Source organism: Lactuca virosa, chromosome 5 (genome assembly GCF_052849685.1).
Source record: "Lactuca virosa cultivar CGN04683 chromosome 5, Lactuca_virosa_CGN04683_v6, whole genome shotgun sequence".
NCBI classification, from domain to species: Eukaryota; Viridiplantae; Streptophyta; class Magnoliopsida; order Asterales; family Asteraceae; genus Lactuca; species Lactuca virosa.
In genome coordinates, this window is record NC_136430.1 from 207701623 (window position 1) to 207719987 (window position 18365).

The 18365-nt window shown below is 35.9% G+C and overlaps 1 protein-coding gene across 1 annotated transcript; it reads left to right on the plus strand.

Moving 5' to 3' along the window:
- Positions 1–15839: 15839 nt before the first annotated feature.
- LOC145115040 (defensin-like protein 19) lies at positions 15840–16554 on the plus strand. The gene is made up of 2 exons (XM_079051183.1): positions 15840–15995; positions 16106–16554. Exons 1-2 carry the CDS (start codon positions 15932–15934, stop codon positions 16390–16392), a joined length of 351 nt encoding a protein of 116 aa, XP_078907309.1. The 5' UTR covers positions 15840–15931; the 3' UTR covers positions 16393–16554.
- The last annotated feature ends 1811 nt before the right edge of the window (positions 16555–18365 follow it).

Consider the following 18365-nt stretch of genomic DNA (forward strand, 5'->3'; position numbering starts at 1 on the left):
AAAGCAATGTTGTCACCCTGATGTTTGTCTTGTTTGACATAATTTGCTGAGGAAAGCAAAGTTGTCACCTTATTGGTTGTCTTGTTTGACATAAATTGTTGAGGAAAACAATTTTGTCACCCCTAATGAAAATCCTTAGGCTAGGTCCCTTGTGATAGTTGTTTTAGGGACGTAAGGTGAGGATAACGGGAACGGGTAATTAGGGTTGTTTTTGGTTGATGAAATTAATAAATTATTTGTGGATTGATAAACTTAAAGAGTTTATTATTTATTGTGGGTTGAAAACCCTATATGCTCACCAGGCTTCCAAGCCTGACCCACTCAGCTTTTTATATTACAGGTAGTGGACCTCGAGCATAGTCGGATGATGATGATGAGTGATTTATGGATTATAGGCCAGTAGTTATGAATAACTGTTGTAAGGCTTATAATGTCTTGTTTATGCTTTTGATCTGTATCGGAACATGACATCCCGAGGTTTTGATATAAAAGGAAATTATATATTTCTTAAAGAAAGGTTTTGACAAACTTTTATCATGTTTTGTTTTTGGGGACCAATTCTGCAACATCTTTTAAAAAGATTCTCTGAGTTTATTTTAAAAAACATAAATTAAATCGGTCTTTTCTGGCCGAGAAATTAGGGGATGTCACAGTTGGTATCAGAGCATTAGTTTAAGCGAATTAGGAATTTGTAGGATTTCTAGACTTAAACTTAGAATGCTAAGTGATGATTGTGAGATGAGTGTCTACCATATTTTAGACACGAGCACTAGTTTATTTTACGAAAGATGCCTAAAATGCCCTTATGTGCTAAATGTTATATGTTTGCCATATATGCCATTATTTGTTCGGATCTATGGTCTGTTGCCGACCAGATCTGGAAACTTTATGTGTGTAGGATTCTAAGTGTATGATTACGAGATTAGAACTAACATGTAAACGTTTCGGAGTGATAAGGAGATTTATATGTCTATCGTAAATAAAGCTTTCTTATCTTAAATTCTCGCCCAGTACACCGGATGTCTGCTTGGGTGTACAAAACATTATGGTGAAGAATCGTAGAGAATTGAGTAGATGGAGGAAATGAAAAGCTTATGATAGTGAATGATACCTATTAGAAGATATCATAAGAGTGGTATCTTGCCTTTAGAATATGTCTAATAAAATAACGAAACGTTTAGAGGGGTACGGTACGTCTGAAGTACACCTCCGATTGGCAGGATGATGAATGGTTGGTGTAATTCTTGAAGTTGTCCCATTGTCTGGAATTTCCATCACCAACCAAGTTGAAGTAGAATTGATTGAAGATACTCGTGGAAGAAGTCCTATTAGAGTCTAGGAAAATTTTATGATTAATTGGACACATTCGTATGTGTTAAATTGTTTTGTGATTTTAGGACTTGGGGACTGCGAGACAGTACTTGGGACGAGTATGAGTAGGTGTGAATAGTAGTAGAGATCTATACTACTGGAAGCACATGACTCACGCTTGGATCAGGGAAAGTCACAAGGTTACCAAGAAACTAGTGATTGATTTCGTTTTATTCGGATATGTCATTACCTTTGTTTCGGTAATGACTAGTAAGTTGGTTGTTATACCGACCCTAGTGGTCATATCAAATTGAGTCCGACTACGATGAGTTTGTTACATGGTTCGGAGGACCAAGTTCGATGTAGCATCTGACTAAAGTCAGAAGGTTGAAATTAATGCGATCGATAGTATCACGCTCGTTGTTAATGAAGCTTGTAGCTGGAAATGCTATATGCTAAAATGTGATTATATCACATTAAGATACGAATGAAGGTATATTCCATTCTGGAATTTGACTCAAAGAGACTTGAGTCTAGACGTTGCATCATCCGATGAAGGTCATTCTGGAAGGTCATTAGAACATGACCCGTCGATCTGTTACAATAGATAAGGGGAAGTACTTATCCTAAGAAGAAGAAGGAGTCCTCAGTAAGGATTTATTTTGTAACTTGTAGGTTACGATTGAAAGTCCAACCTAGTACGAAGAGCAGGTGTAAGATTGAGCATTATGGTTATTATTGTCGCACCCCCAAACCAGAACAACGGAAACGTTCGGGGGCAAAGGACTTTAGGTAAGTATCACAACAAATGCAATATAGTAATCAAAGTAAAAACAACCATTGTATTAATAAGTATAAGTTGTACATAAGTGTTTAAACATTACATATTCAAACACTAAAGTAGGTACAGCAGAAGACAAGTGTCGCGGTACGGTACTAGGTAGTCTTCTCAAGAGCTTTGGGAGTGTACCTGTCTACTGGATTCCTGAGAATACAAGTTATTTGAAAAGAGTAGATCAACATTTAAGCTGGTGAGTTCATAAGTATTTTAGTTCTGTTAAGTATACCCTAAGTTCTTTGAATAAGTTCACTGGTTTCTCCAGAAAATCCTATATTTCCTGAGGTGATTAACTGATAACCTCAATAGTTTGCCTCTGTAATTACTTAGTTTATACTTATTATATATAACCCAATATCGAATGGACAGTCAAATGGGTGTATCTGCCCTAAGCCCACAACCAAACAAGGAACATGAAGTAAGGCGGAAGTCACACATTTCACTGTCAATCGGATATTACTTATGTACAACTCTGATGTAATAACTAAGGAATTATAGAACTAACCACTAAAGGTCTTTTATGTTATACTAGTTTACAAAGATTGAATGACTAAGTTTCATTTGATAAGTGGTTTAATTCCATAAACCGTTTCCTTTGTATAAGTGGTTTAATCCCATAAACCGTTCATTTGTAAAAGTGTTCTTAGTTATATCTGTTCTATAGTAAAAACCTTAGTATTACTTATGGAGAGTATTCTGTTATCCGTAATACTACCTTGTGGTTTTAAATGTTCAAAACCAGAAGTACAATACTTGATTTCATGATACGTAGCTCTTACTGTAAGTAAAAGCTACTGAAGGTATACTTGGTCGGGATGTAATTAACTTTTCTTACTGTTATAAGAGAAGTATATTACTTTGTAATTCACTCGTTGTTTTATCCATGTGAGTCCTATTAATCATACTAATATGACGGAAATGCCTGCAGCGACGTTCTTCAGGCGTCGGAACTGGAATGATATTTGACACCCTAGGCCTGCCGGCCAAACTGTAGCGAACAGTAGAGGTGTGGGATTGTCAGTCCCATATAGATCTATACACAAATTCACGCTCTCCCTACAAGAGATTCTGGCTAATAGTTCAGGACTTAAAAAGGTTCGTACTTAGATAAGTACACCGTGAAGGGTCTCACAAATTTATTGTTTCAACGAGATTTCCGATGTATTATTATTATTACCCGATGAATGCTAACTCTGGTACTTTTTATCGTACCCTTGGTTAATGCAAACCCGGTAAGATGTATTATTACCTCGAGTTTGCTAACTCGGGTACTCTGTATAGTACCTTTGCTAATGTAAACCCCGCAGAATGTATTATTACCTCGTGTTTGCTAACTCTGGTACTCTGTATAGTACCATTGCTAATGCAAACCCGGTTTTATGTATTATTACCTCGTGTTTGCTAACTCTGGTACTCTGTATAGTACCATTGCTAATGCAAACCCGACATTACCTCATGTTTGCTAACTCAAGTACTCTGTATAGTACCTTTGCTAATGCAAACCCGGTATGATGTATCTTTACTTCTTTAATATGTTGTTCGTATATTAAAGGTATTATACATATCTTGTTATAGTTGAATGTATTTTGGTAATTTCCTTGGAAACTATACAGTCGTGAATCATACTTGTATCTTTAGTTTTGAATCATAAATTATACCTATTATAATTTATATGTTCTATCTGATTAGCATGGTTTCTCATGGATGAACACCTTTGCTCAGCCTGATACAAAGGTGATGATACCAAAAGGAGTAACCTTTTGTACTCATATATATATATATATATATATATATATATATATATATATACAATTAAGAAGGAAACGACCTTCGGACAAACAATACAACCCTAATTCCACATCCAAACAAGGAAAAGGATGTAGGATAATTCATTTGTCCTAAGCCCTTCAAATCTTATTTATATATTTATACATATATAAACATGATTTTGGCATTTATACTTTGAAATAGCTTATAAAACATTTTTCAAAGAATTTAACGGAGTTTTTACATGACTTTAAAGATTTAACATGGCTTCACGTTATTTTGAAAGTATTTGGTAATTCTTAAAAGCATACAGAAATTCTTTGTGTGATTATTATCACATACAGTTGTTAACACAATTTAATATTGTGTTAAACTTGTATTCCCCCCCTAAAAAGCATATAAAACCATTTAAAAAGGTATATTATAGGGGTATGAACTCACTTTGATAAGCGGTTATTCGGGCAGCGCTTCGTTTCCCGTAAAGAGTTTATTTAACGAGAAACCGGCTCAAACCGGGCAGAGTTTCGACAGGAGAGAGGATGACTTCTCGAGAATTATGGGGCTCCGGGGCTTGCTTCGAGCTTTAAACACGATACCGGGGCCTTGGGGGGTCGTGACAAAGTCGAGGGGGTGAAAATGTGAAATTGGGTGAAAAATGGGGTGAAAAACCTCTCAAATCCGAGAAGTCTCGCACCCTTTATATAGGGGTGCGAGGGTTCGGCCGAGGATGACTCATCAGCAACGTGGTAGCGAAGGAAAGCAGACGCGTGTCTCGGTTCGGACAGGTGGCGAGGGCTCGGTCAGGCGGTTCGCTGCTGGCAGCTTCGGATAGGACCAGGCTTCGGTCCAATCAGGGGAGGGCACGACGGTCCGAGATCATCTGAGGAGCATCCGCGGGGTGTCTCCTGCAAGGGTGTCCGAAGCTTACTGGACCGCGGAGTTGGTCCAATCAGAAGGCAACACGCGAAGCTCGGTCCAACCAGAGGATGACACGTGGCGGCCTCGCATGCGAGGTGACGTGTCCGAGGAGTGACTCAGCGAAATTTCCCGGTTTTCAAGTTTTTCTTGATTTTTGTGCCAAAAACTTGCGAAATTCATAACTTTCGCATACGAGCTCCGTTTTTGACGTTCTTTATATGCACGCATAGGTAAACTCATACTCTACGACTTTCGTTTAGACATCGTTGGCTGATTTTGAATTTATTTTCAATATTATTATTTTAAACAGACCGGGACGGGAATCCGTTAAAAATTCATAACTTCTTCATCCGACGTCCGTTTTCGTCTGTCTTTTTACCGTTGTGCCACTTTTGACGAGACCTTTGATTCTCGTTTAAGTTGCATCGGCTAAATATCGATCGATTTATATTACGAATTTTTAGCTGTCTACTGCTAAACCTAAACTTCGAAAAATCATAACTTCCTCATACGAAGTCAGATTTTGACGTTCTTTTTATGAACGTTCTCGGTTTAACATATTCTACAAGTTTTATTTAGATTGTTAAGGCTAAAAAGCCTTTTATCGAAAATTCACTTTTTACACTGAACAGTGTTTTGCTGGTTTTACTGCGGATTTTCGATTGGTCATAACTTCTTCGTTATAACTCGGATTTCAGTGTTCTTTATGTTTTTGGAAACCTTGTTACAAACTCTACCACTTGGTTCATCCTAATTACGATTATTGATCAATTTATTTTTGACCAAAATTTGACTGGTGTCACAATTACTTAGGATGGAAAGATAACGTATGGAATCATTATACAAGTCCTATTTTCGTCGATGATTCCGGGACGTAATCATCCTAAGGGGGAGATAATTGTAACGCCCGTAGATCCGGGCTAGTCAATTTAGAGACAATAAGCATCAAAAACGACTTTTTGATGGAAGATTATTAAGAAGGATTAATCTTAACCAAGTTGTATTATATGTCTCAAGGTTTCCGGATATATAAAGAATGCCGAAATCCGAGTTATAACGAAGAAGTTATGGTCTGTCGAAGTTTCGCGACAAACCGGCAAGGTGCCGAATGTCGTAAAAAGTGAGTTTTTGATAAACTACTTTTTAGCCTTAGTGATCTAAACGAAACTTGTAGTATTCGTTAAACCGAGAATTTCGATAAAAAGAACGCCCAAATCTGACTTCGTATGAGGAAGTTATGATTTTTCGAAGTTTCAGTTTAGCAGTAGACAGCTAAAAACTCGAATTTTAGATCGAGTGATTTTTAGCCGACACGACCTAAACGAGAATCGAAGGTCTCGTCATTTGTAGTACAACGGTAAAAAGTCTGACGAAAACGGACGTCGGATGAAGAAGTTATGAATTTTTAACGGATTTCTTGTCCCGGTCTGTTAAAAATAATAATATAAAAATTAAAGTCAAAATTAGCCGACGAAGTCTAAATGAAAGTTGTAGAGCGTAATTTTACCTACGCCTGCATATAAAGAACGTCAAAAACGGAGCTCGTATGCGAAAGTTATGGATTTTAGAAGTTTTGGCGCGAAAACCGAGAAATTTCGCATAGGTGGCTTCGGCCACGTCATCCTTCCCATGCAGCCTCCACGTGGCATCTTCTAATTGGACCGCAGCCTCGCGTGGCAACCGCTGATTGGTCCGAAGTCGTCACCCTTTTTCCCCATTGGACCGAAGCTCGGTCCGCTAAGAAGCCTCCAGCTGTCTGAACCGAGGCCTCGCAGAAGCTGCAACGTGTCCGAGCCAGCTGCTTCGCTCCGCGGTCACCACCTAGGCTTCGCTGCTGATGCCACATGCCTCGCTGACTCCTCCTTCTCGGCCGAACCCTCGCAGCTCTCCCTTATAAATAGTGGCCTTGCGAGATTACCCGGGTATTTTGAGTATTTTGCCATTTTTCACCCATTATTCCATATTTTTACTATTTAGACTTCCCCCGAAGCCCCGGGATTATTTCCAACGCCCAAAACACGCCTCGAAGTACCCGAAGACCCATAAAATTTATCTTTTCGGTTTTGAAACCCGACCTTTCGCAGAGCCCGGTTTCTCAATAAAACTCCCGGTTTTATTAGAAACGATCGTTTTAGAAACGAATTGCTGCCCGATTTTCATTAAATAAGGTGAGTGTGTAGTCAGTTTCATCTTACACATAGATATGAAGTATTTTATATAAAATACGTGCTATGTGTATATATGTTGTTTGTTTATTTGAGATGGATGTTGAATGAATGTTTTATACATGTTTAAAATGATTTAAAATGTATATATATATATTTTATCTTCAAATATGTTGGGTAAAACATGGGTAGATAAAGTATGAGGGATATAAGTACAGTATAGATGTACGTTGGTAGCTATGAATTTAGTACCGTATAGATGTACGTTGGTAGCTACGGATTTAGTATGTTGGCAGCTATGGACTTAGTGTCTGTTGTATAAACCTTGGTGACGATGTGACTTCGTGCCTATTAGATAAACCCTGGCGACAATGTGACTTCATGCCTATTTGACATAAATTGCTGAGGGAAAGCAATGTTGTCACCCCGGTGTTTGTTTTATTTGACATAAATTGCTGAGGAAAAGCAATGTTGTCACCCTTTTGACATAAATTGCTGAGAGAAAAGCAATGTTATCACCTCGATGTTTGTTTGACATAAATTGCTGAGGAAATCAATGTTGTCACCATTTTGGTTGTCTTATTTGACATAAATTGCTGAAGGAAAGCAATGTTGTCACCTTATTGGTTGTTTTATGTTAGGTTGTTTTGTTTGACATAAATTGCTGAGGGAAAGCAATGTTGTCACCCTGATGTTTGTCTTGTTTGACATAATTTGCTGAGGAAAGCAAAGTTGTCACCTTATTGGTTGTCTTGTTTGACATAAATTGTTGAGGAAAACAATGTTGTCACCCCTAATGAAAATCCTTAGGCTAGGTCCCTTGTGATAGTTGTTTTAGGGACGTAAGGTGAGGATAACGGGAACGGGTAATTAGGGTTGTTTTTGGTTGATGAAATTAATAAATTATTTGTTGATTGATAAACTTAAAGAGTTTATTATTTATTGTGGGTTGAAAACCCTATATGCTCACCAGGCTTCCAAGCCTGACCCACTCAGCTTTTTATATTACAGGTAGTGGACCCCGAGCATTGTCGGATGATGATGATGAGTGATTTATGGATTATAGGCCAGTAGTTATGAATAACTGCTGTAAGGCTTATAATGTCTTGTTTATGCTTTTGATCTGTATCGGAACATGACATCCCGAGGTTTTGATATAAAAGGAAATTATATATTTCTTAAAGAAAGGTTTTGACAAACTTTTATCATGTTTTGTTTTTGGGGACCAATTCCGCAACATCTTTTAAAAAGATTCTCTGACTTTATTTTAAAAAACATAAATTAAATCGGTCTTTTCTGGCAGAGAAATTACGGGATGTCACACAAAGTTCGGTGGTTACAGAGACGTGGTTATGAATGACGCACACAAAACCCGATACTCCATTCACCCAGGTTCAGACAAGATGTATCTGGACCTTAAGAAACTATAATGGTGGCCTAACATGAAGGCCTAAATCGCTACCTTTGTGGGCAAGTGCCTTACTTGTGCCAAAGTCAAGGTAAAGTACCAGAAACCTTCAGGTTTATTACAACAACCTGAAATCCCTGAATGGAAGTGGGAGCGGATTACAATGGATTTCATAACCAAATTACCCAAGACTTCGGGTGGTTATGATACTATTTGGGTAATCATCGACAGATTAACCAAATCCGCACACTTCTTGCCAATAAAAGAAACCGATAAGATGGAGAAACTAACCAGAACTTACCTCAAGGATATTGTTAGACTGCATGGTGTACCAATATCTATTATTTCGGACCGAGATAGTAGATTCACCTCTCGTTTCTGGCAGTCTTTACAAAACTCTTTGGGAACTAGGCTGGACATGAGTACAACCTACCATCCACAAACCGACGGACAAAGAGAGAGGACGATTCAAACACTAGAAGACATGTTGCGAGCTTACGTGATAGACTTTGGAAAAGCATGGGATATTCATTTACCCCTTGTTGAATTCTCTTATAACAATAGTTATCACACTAGCATTAAGGCTGCTCCATTCGAAGCCCTCTATGGCCGCAAGTGCAGATCCCCTCTGTGCTGGGCTGAAGTGGATGACACACAGCTAGCTAGAGGTCAAACTCCTGACAGTGCTCTCACTGGTCCGGAAATCATTCGAGAAACCACCGACAAAATCGTACAAATTCGGGAGCGACTTAAAGCTTCCAGAGATAGGCAGAAAAGCTACACTGACAAACGGAGAAAACCCTTGGAATTTCAGGTTGGTGACCGCGTCTTGTTAAAGGTCTCACCATGGAAGGGCATGATACACTTTGGAAAGCGTGACAAATTGAGTCCAAGGTACATAGGACCCTTCGAAATTCTTGCTAGAATTGGTCCTGTAGCTTACAAACTCCGACTACCCCAAGAACTAAATAACATTCATCCTACCTTCCACGTTTCGAACTTGAAAAAGTGTCTATCTGACGAGACTCTTGTGATCCCACTCGAGGAAATCGAGTTAAACGAGAGCCTCAACTTTGTGGAAGAACCCGTAGAGATTCTAGACAGGGAAGTTAATAAAACCAAATAAAGTCGTATCCCGATAGTGAAGGTTCGTTGGAATGTAAAACGGGGACCTGAATTCACTTGGGAGCGGGAGGATCAAATGAAACAGAAATATCCACATCATTTTCCCTAGTCTATCTGAAATACTAATTTCGGGACGAAATTCTCTCTAACGGGGGGATAATGTAACAAATCGTTATTTCAAACCTATGTAATAATATAGGTCAATGTGTATTTCTTTTTATAATAATAAAGAGAAATTTTAGCATAATGTGCATATTTACATAATTGACCCTCAAAAATAAATTATTTAGCAATCTTGATTGGGATGAACCAAGTGATAGAGATTGTAACAAGGTTTCCAAAAACATAAAGAACACTAAAATCCGAGTTATAACAAAGAAGTTATGACCAATCGAAAATCCGCGACAAAACCGGCAAAACACTGTTCAGTGTAAAAACTGAATTTTCAAGAAAAGGCTTTTTATCCTTAACAATCTAAATGAAAGTTGTATTTTATGTTAAACCGAGAACTTTCATAAAAAGAACGGAAAAATCTGACTTCGTATGAGGAAGTTATGATTTTTCTAAGTTCCAGTATAGCAGTGTATAGCTAAAAACTCGAAATAAAGATCGATCAATTTTTAGCCGACACAACCTAAACAAGAATTGAAGGTCTCGTCGGTAGTAGTACAACGGTAAAAAGACAGATGAAAACGGACGTCGGATGAAGAAGTTATGAATTTTTAACGGATTCCCATCCCGGTCTGTTTAAAATAATAATATTAAAAATAAAGTCAAAATTAGCCGACGAAGTCTAAACGAAAGTCGTAGACTATGATTTTACCTATGCGTGCATATAAAGAACGCCAAAAACGGAGCTTGTATGCGAAAGTTATTATTTTCGCAAGTTTTGGCACAAAAATAAAGAAAAATAGGAAAACCGGACAATTTTGCATGTGCCACGTCACCCTCGCACGTGGCAGCTGCTGAGTGGACCGATGCCATGCGTGGCACCTCCTTATTCGACCAACTCCGCGGTCCAATCCTACTCGGACAACCTCGCATGAGACACCCCGGAGACACACCTCAGATGCTGCCTTCGCACGTGTCCTTCTTCTATTGGACCGAAGTCCGGTCCAATCCGAGCCAGCCAGCAGCGAGCCTGCGGTCCGAAGTAAGCCAGAAACCTCGCCACCTGTCCGACGCATGTCAGCCTCGCATAGCCTCGGACCCGAGGCTTCGGCCTATATAAGGCATGCGAGGGTTCCAGATTTTTTTACACTTTTCACCCTAACTTTCACTCTCTTTCACATTTTCCACTCCCATAAGCTCATATACAACCCCTAAAGCCCCGGTATCAAGTCTCGAACCCTAAGCAAGCCTCGAAGCCCCGAGATTCCCGAGAAGTAACCTCTCTCCTATCAAAACTCTGCCCAATTTAAGTCGGTTTCTCGACAAATAAACTCCTTTTCATGAAACGAAACTCTGTCCGATTCACCATTTATCAAGTGGGTACATACCCCCGTATTTTCTTAATTTCTACTGTTTTAAGGGGGGGAATACAAGCATAACACAAGAACTTTGTGTTATAAAAATCATGATTTCAAATCATGATAAAACAACATTAAATCATTAATAATACTCAAAACATAAACTCTTATCATCTTATATTTTTCCCCAAAATTCATATTTGTATATATATATATATATATATATATATATATATATATATATATATATATATATATATATATATATATATATATATATATATATATATATATATATATATATATAAACTAAGATTTAAAAAGGCTTAGGACTGATAACTCATTCTGGGTTCTTTTCCTTGTTTGGATGTGGACTTAAAGTACCGGTTATTTGTCCAAATGTTGTTTAAATTTTACTTATATATAAAATTGTATATGTATATAAATATAATAGTTATTTCATCAGTTTAACTACCTTTGTAACATGCTGAGCAAGGGATTACATGTGAACATGGTTAAATACACATTCAGAAAGTACATATAAATTATAATAGGTATAATTTATACATAGAACAATAATTCATGATACAAGTATACTAGAATACACAGTCTTACAAGAAACTAGGGTTTTGATACAGAACAAATCAAGGTTTACACTTATTAAATACATGTTTGGAATACTAATTCAAGAACATACTGTCAATCAATATTTCAGAATGATTGAGTTTTGATTCAAGAACATACTGTCAATCATTATTTCAGAATGATTGAATTTTGATTCAAGAACATACTGTCAATCATTATTTCAGAATGATTGGGTTTTCAAAACTAATATACATGTAACGTTTATATGCTTTTTATGAGACTCTATATTCAGGTTGTTTAATTCATTTTAGACAACATAGGAAAGTCCTGACATTATAACCAGAATCTCCAGCCGGGTATCGAAACAAGTGTGTGTAGATCTATATCGGGATTGACAACCCCGCACTCAGGCTGCTAGCTACAGTTAGATGAGTGGCAATTGTTATCACCAGTTTAAACGCCCACAAAGCGTTTGTTTCAGGCCATCAGTCATAGTATGGTTATAATAACTCATTAAAAAGATATTAACAATACGTTAGTGTATAAATAACTAAACGAAAGTACACCTTCAAAGTACCAGTTTACAGAATACAAAATACAAAGATTCAATACAGTTTTCAACAACAGCTGGTGGAGCCAGGCACACTCTCAGTTACAAGTTTTCATAAGTAATACAAATACAAAACATTAATACACAGAGAACGGTTTTATGGGAATAAAACTACTTTTTATATACAACAGAAAATATAGGATTTTCTGGAACAAGTTACATATACAAGATACAGAGATACTCTTTCAAACATAAACACTTATGCACTCACTCAACTTTATGTTGATACTCTCTTTTCAAATTACTTGTATTCTCAGGAAAATAATACATTGGTACTCCCCGAGATTTTTGAGAAGATGGAGCTTTGTTGAGTCATATCTTCTTTTGTATAACTATATTTTGGTTCAATATACAATGATTGAACACATGTAAATACTTATACTTTTTAAATACAATGATTGTTTGTACTTTGATTACTATGATGCATGTGTTGTGATACTACAATTTAAGTCTTCCACCCCCGGACGTTTTCGCCGTCTGGTTTGGGGGTGTGATACTAAATGATAAAATGAAATGACTTTTTAGCCAACCCTTTTTTATATTTTTTTTTAGCAAAACGTCATCGTTTTTAATAGCTGTCATTAAACATATATGATTTCCAGTTTTGGATATTCAGCAATCACCGACCGTTTTAAATTGCCGTAAGTTATTATTGATCTTTTGAAAAATCATGCATAAATCTGCTTATGCCTAAATAATAATCATTATTTTGGAAATTAATTATGGAGTTTGTTGACTTTAGATAGACCTACCAATAGATAAAGGTTATTTGGTTAAATAAAAAAAGGTTAACGAAATACATCATCGTATATTTATACTTTTACTTAAAGTCTTACATAAGTATATTAGTAAATAACTAAATATAACGAATAATGTTCAATTAATAAGATATATGATTTAAAGTTTTAGTAACAACCATATGTGACACCTTTTATAAGTTGGATGGATGATATTTTGTTTGCCATTGACCATATTAAGGAACACACTTCGTCTATTTTGCAATATCTTTAATTAAACGAAAATGATATCTAAGTTGGATTCGATAAAAAAAAATTAACGTACTTGTAATATCACTTGTGCGTATTTTTTAAGAGAAAAAAATAATGTAGTGGTATACTCATTGCATAACCAATTTTATATGGCATTATTCAGAGGGATATCATGTGTCAATACAAAAGTATCAGTGGACCTTGACGAACAATTCAATGAAAGTGAAGTCTATACATTAAATGTGGTGTATAAAGAAGTGTTACACGATTAATAATGCACAATCAATCATGTGTTCATGTACATTTGTAAGGAATCTCAACTTTTCATTTTTAATTCTTATTGATTATGTTTGTCCTACCATGACTCTTATTGATAATTGTTTAGATGTAGTAACTATTTGCACAAAAGAATTAACGGCCTCTACAAACTAATTTCTGAAAAAACTATTCGCACTAGTCGTGTGGCGCGGGTAAACGGCTAGTGTGTGTGTGTGTGTGTATATATATATATATATATATATATATATATATATATATATATAATATAGGCTTAAGAAACGATGACGTTTTAAGAGATTGCTTGAGCTCGCTTTCATCTGAAAACAAAACGGGGCACCTGCCAGCATATACTCCAACACATATTTCCTAGAGACAACCATTCCCCCCCCCCCCCCCCCCCCCCCCCTATGTGTTTTGGTTAGAGAGATTGAGTCACTTCAGATGGAATCAGAGAGATCCGTGGATTCTTCTATTGCCAGTAAGATGTACTCGAATTTCTTGGTTAAAGTCCGCAAAACCTTCTCGTTAATTTCTTTGTCTTCTATATCCTCTCTGTTAAGCCTCATCCAATTTGTAATTGCGATTGTATAAATCCTTGATTTATTGTGATTCTTTCATATTCAAATTTTCAAATTCACATGTGGTTTATAGACGTACGATTTTCACTATTTTCTTCACCATGATAAGTCTTGTACAAAGCATACCATGCTTCCTATGATGTTTTGTATGTTGAGATTCTCCCAAAAATATTTTCTTCAATTAGCATGATATATGAAGAACAATGTTTTCTTGACCATCTTCTCGTTTTCTCGTAATTGAGTCACTTGCTAGGGTGGTCGTTTCTTTGTCCTTCTTCTTATTTTCTTGTAACTGCGTCACTTGTTGTGTTCGATTCCTTGTCCTTCTTCTTGTTTTCTTGTAATTCAGTCACTTGTTGGGGGTGTTTGTTCAATAACCCCTTCGTGTTTATGTAAGTATTCTTATATAATACTCCAAATTCCAAAGTTTCATATAGAACCCTCATTTGGATACTCCAGTGATGGTGATTCTTACCATTTAATGTTGGAAAATTTAATGGAATAAGCAAGATGGCTAGTTTCCATTATCCCACATTGGTGGGGAAGAAACATTTAGTGGGTTTAAAATAATTTTCTCTTGATAAGCCTTCAAAGGCTTTTACTGGATCAAGGGATGGGCCAATTCCACACACGTGCACCTAGCCTAGTCTAGCACTAGCCAATGTCACGAGTGTGCGAAACGGTGCGATCTAGACGCACAACGCATCGGTTGCTGGGAGCTAAGGAGCTTTTATTTTTGGTGAGTTCGGATCTAGTCGGTTTGACCGATTCGGTCAAGAGGTTGAACGTCGTTGACTTCAATGGAATCACGTGTATTTTTGGTGAGTTCGGATCAAGTCATTTCACCGATTTGGTCAAGTGGTTGACCTCCGTTGACTTCGATGAAATCACGTAGGAATATTATGGAAGGCTTAGTAAACGGCTTGTTTGGATAGCAGGGTCTCTCTCTCTCTCTCTCTCTCTCTCTCTCTCTCTGATTTCTTCGTAGGTTTCTGAGTATTCACTTTACGTTTATCGTTTTTCATTGCCTTTGGAAAACAGATAAGTCTGCATTAAATCATGGGGTTTTACTCTGTTGTTTAAAGCCAATACAAGGGAAGTAAAACCTTTAAGGACATGAGTCTAATCCGTGCAGTTTTTTCAGATCAGGATCAACCGTCAACAGGTCGGTTTTACTTTACTGTCTCGTATTTACTTTCAACAGGACACTTTTTTTCTACCTTATAATTAGATCTGGACGAGAATGATTGATCTGGTTTTTGGACGAAACTTGGTAATAGTATTAATAATAAATGTATTTATTATTCACAACTAATCGACATATAATTCTCAATATTATTTGTCGGTTTCGTTCCGTGTCTATTACTGTTGAGTTTCAACATTTAATTATGATAATCGACAGTTATAAGAGGTTACAAACCGGTAAACATAACAGTAACTAAATATTAACTAATACATAGTCTAAATTATAGGATTTAACTACAGTCAAATATTTGTGTGCGTAAGATTTGTGGTTGTGATGTATAGCAATTAAACGAGGGTATAATTGTCCATGTTTTCAGTGAAAGGATAAAAAATATGTGGAAAAATCAACCCTTTTACTAAAAGTTAAAGTATACAATGCATTCATCCACGAAAGTTAAAGTAAGTTGTGGAAAATAATACAAAAATGATGAGGTTAAATGTATATAATGCATTCATCCACGAAAGTCCATACAAGACAACGTTTGTGGAAAATTTTGAGATATTTTCTTCATTATTCGTGTTTATCTCTAGACACTTGTCTCCAAGCTCTGCTCATTACTACTATAAATTTCCTCATTGTCTAGACCTTTTATTCACTCACTGCAGTTATTGCAATCGTTCTCTGTATTTCTCATTACAAAAAAATGGCAAAACCTTCTGTTGCTTTCTTTGCATTCCTTCTACTTCTCTTGGTTCTTGCTATATCAGGTGCTTTAAGTTTCTTTTAAATCCATTTTGGTAACTATGGATTTATATTATAGGCGACAAATATTGTCCACTTAATATTGTGGTTAATTAATTTTGTTTGAATTAAACAGAAATAGCAACCGTGAAGGGAGAATTATGTGAGAAAGCCAGCAAGACATGGTCAGGAAACTGTGGCAACACAAGACACTGCGACGACCAGTGCAAGTCTTGGGAGGGTGCAGCCCATGGAGCTTGTCACGTGCGTGGAGGGAAACACATGTGCTTCTGCTACTTCAACTGTTCTAAAGCAGAGAAGATGGCTCAAGATAAGCTGAAAGCCAAAGAGCTCAACAAAGACGAGATTGAAGCCAAGAAACCACCACATGTTGAGCATCCAGTTGGACCCATTCATCCTTGAACAGCAAGCCTTATTTAAGTATGAATAAAAGAAAACTGCTTCGATCCTACTTGATCATGTATTAAGCATTTTCCATGTTGTAATTGTAACGTGTGCTTCATATGGAATCAACGGTTTATGATTCCATGCATGATATGATGATATAATAATTTTGTTTTTATAGATTGTTTTGTTTTGAAACTTGAAGAACCAGATCCAGTTAACTTCGTAAAGAAGACAGTTGAAATTCCAAAACTCGCCTAACAGTCTAATAATATTGTGATTATACGTTTGTTTCATTTAATAATATTTGTAAATATTTTTCAAAATAAATACATATTATAGAAGAAACTGAAATACATTTAAAAATTTAAAATATCCAATAAATTAACAAAGTTAACTAATAGTTAAAAAATCATAAAATTGATCTTCCATGTTTTTGGATCTAGAAAATGGGATTGTAAAATGATCATTGATTGTAATATATATATATATATATATATATATATATATATATATATATATATATATATATATATATATATATATATATATATATATATAAACATTTTGGATTAATATCATAAAAGTCCTAAGTTTTTAATGCCTAATTGGAAAAAGTCATAATATTTCTTTTATTATTACTATGGTCACAACTTTCTTGCAAAATTACCACTCTATACTATTTAATAATTTTCATGGTTAACTTTGTTCTTTTTTTCGCAAAACCAATCCTAAAATTAAGTTTAAAGTTCAAATTTGGACAATGTAATTTACAAAAAATTAAAGAACATGAATTTTTAACTTTATTTTTTTGGATCATAAGCAGATTAAGCAAATAACGAATTTTAAAGTTAATTTTGAAAAATAAAAATAAAAAAGAGTTGGGTGAGATAGGCGAGTCAATTAGTAAAACGCCCATAAAAGCACTGTGGCCACAAAAGCGGGCTAAAACACGACTTTGCCTCTTTCCATTCCAGACTTTTTTTTTTTTTTTTTTTTTTTTTTTTTTTTTTTATGATTTGCCGATCATGATACTGCTTCCATGATAATACTATGTGATATTAACAAGTTAGCCTTGCATTAGGCTTGAAAATAAAATTAAGTTTAAGAAAGTAAACTAACCAGAAAGGTGAATCCAAGATTGATGTACCGTAAAACTTTGATACTCCAAATATATTTCAGACTTTTATTGCAGAAAGGTTTTTTACAGATGAGGGATTACAAGAGAGAAAGAGGAAAATGGCTTTCAGCCTGCCTAAAACATAAGATAGAGGCTCCTTAAATAGATCAGGAGGACTCAAAAACAAACAAAACCTAAATTATTACATTTAGCATTGGCAGACAACTTTAAGAAAAGTAGAAATGACTTTTTGTTTGATTCTTCTGGCTTTAATAATGTCTGACGAGTATTTTCCTCTGTCTTCAATAATTCTTGAAGAATATCTTCTTCTTTTATTTTGGTCCATCCACCTGTCACCTTTAGTCTATTGTGGTGATGTCTTTTTGTTTTTTGAAAGATTCTTTCTTTGCGTGATTGACTCCTCAATCATGTCAATTATACAATCAATTGGGAGTTCTCCATCTGGAGCTTCTTCATCATCTGGCTGGGATTCCCCTGCTAAGCATGGTGATTGGCCTTGGCTTTGGTTATCAACTGACATATTATCTTGAATATCTTCATTTGAACCTTCATCTGTATCATGTTTTGAAAATCTTTTAAGATTTTCTTTTAATTCAGAACAATATAATCGGAATGACTTGATCATTTCCTCTTTAGTTAAATTAACTTTTTGAGGAGTTGAGGGGGTCACTTCTGTTGAGGAGGCTATTTTCGAAAAAAGTTTCTGGTCTTGGTATTTTTTAATTTGTTGATTGATATAATCAATTATTTCCTGAGCATTAAGGATTTTTGTTTCTGGATTCTTGTGAAGCATTTTAGGCCAAAATTTGGTAAAGTATGACCTTTGTAGGGAAGGAAATTTAGAGGGAGT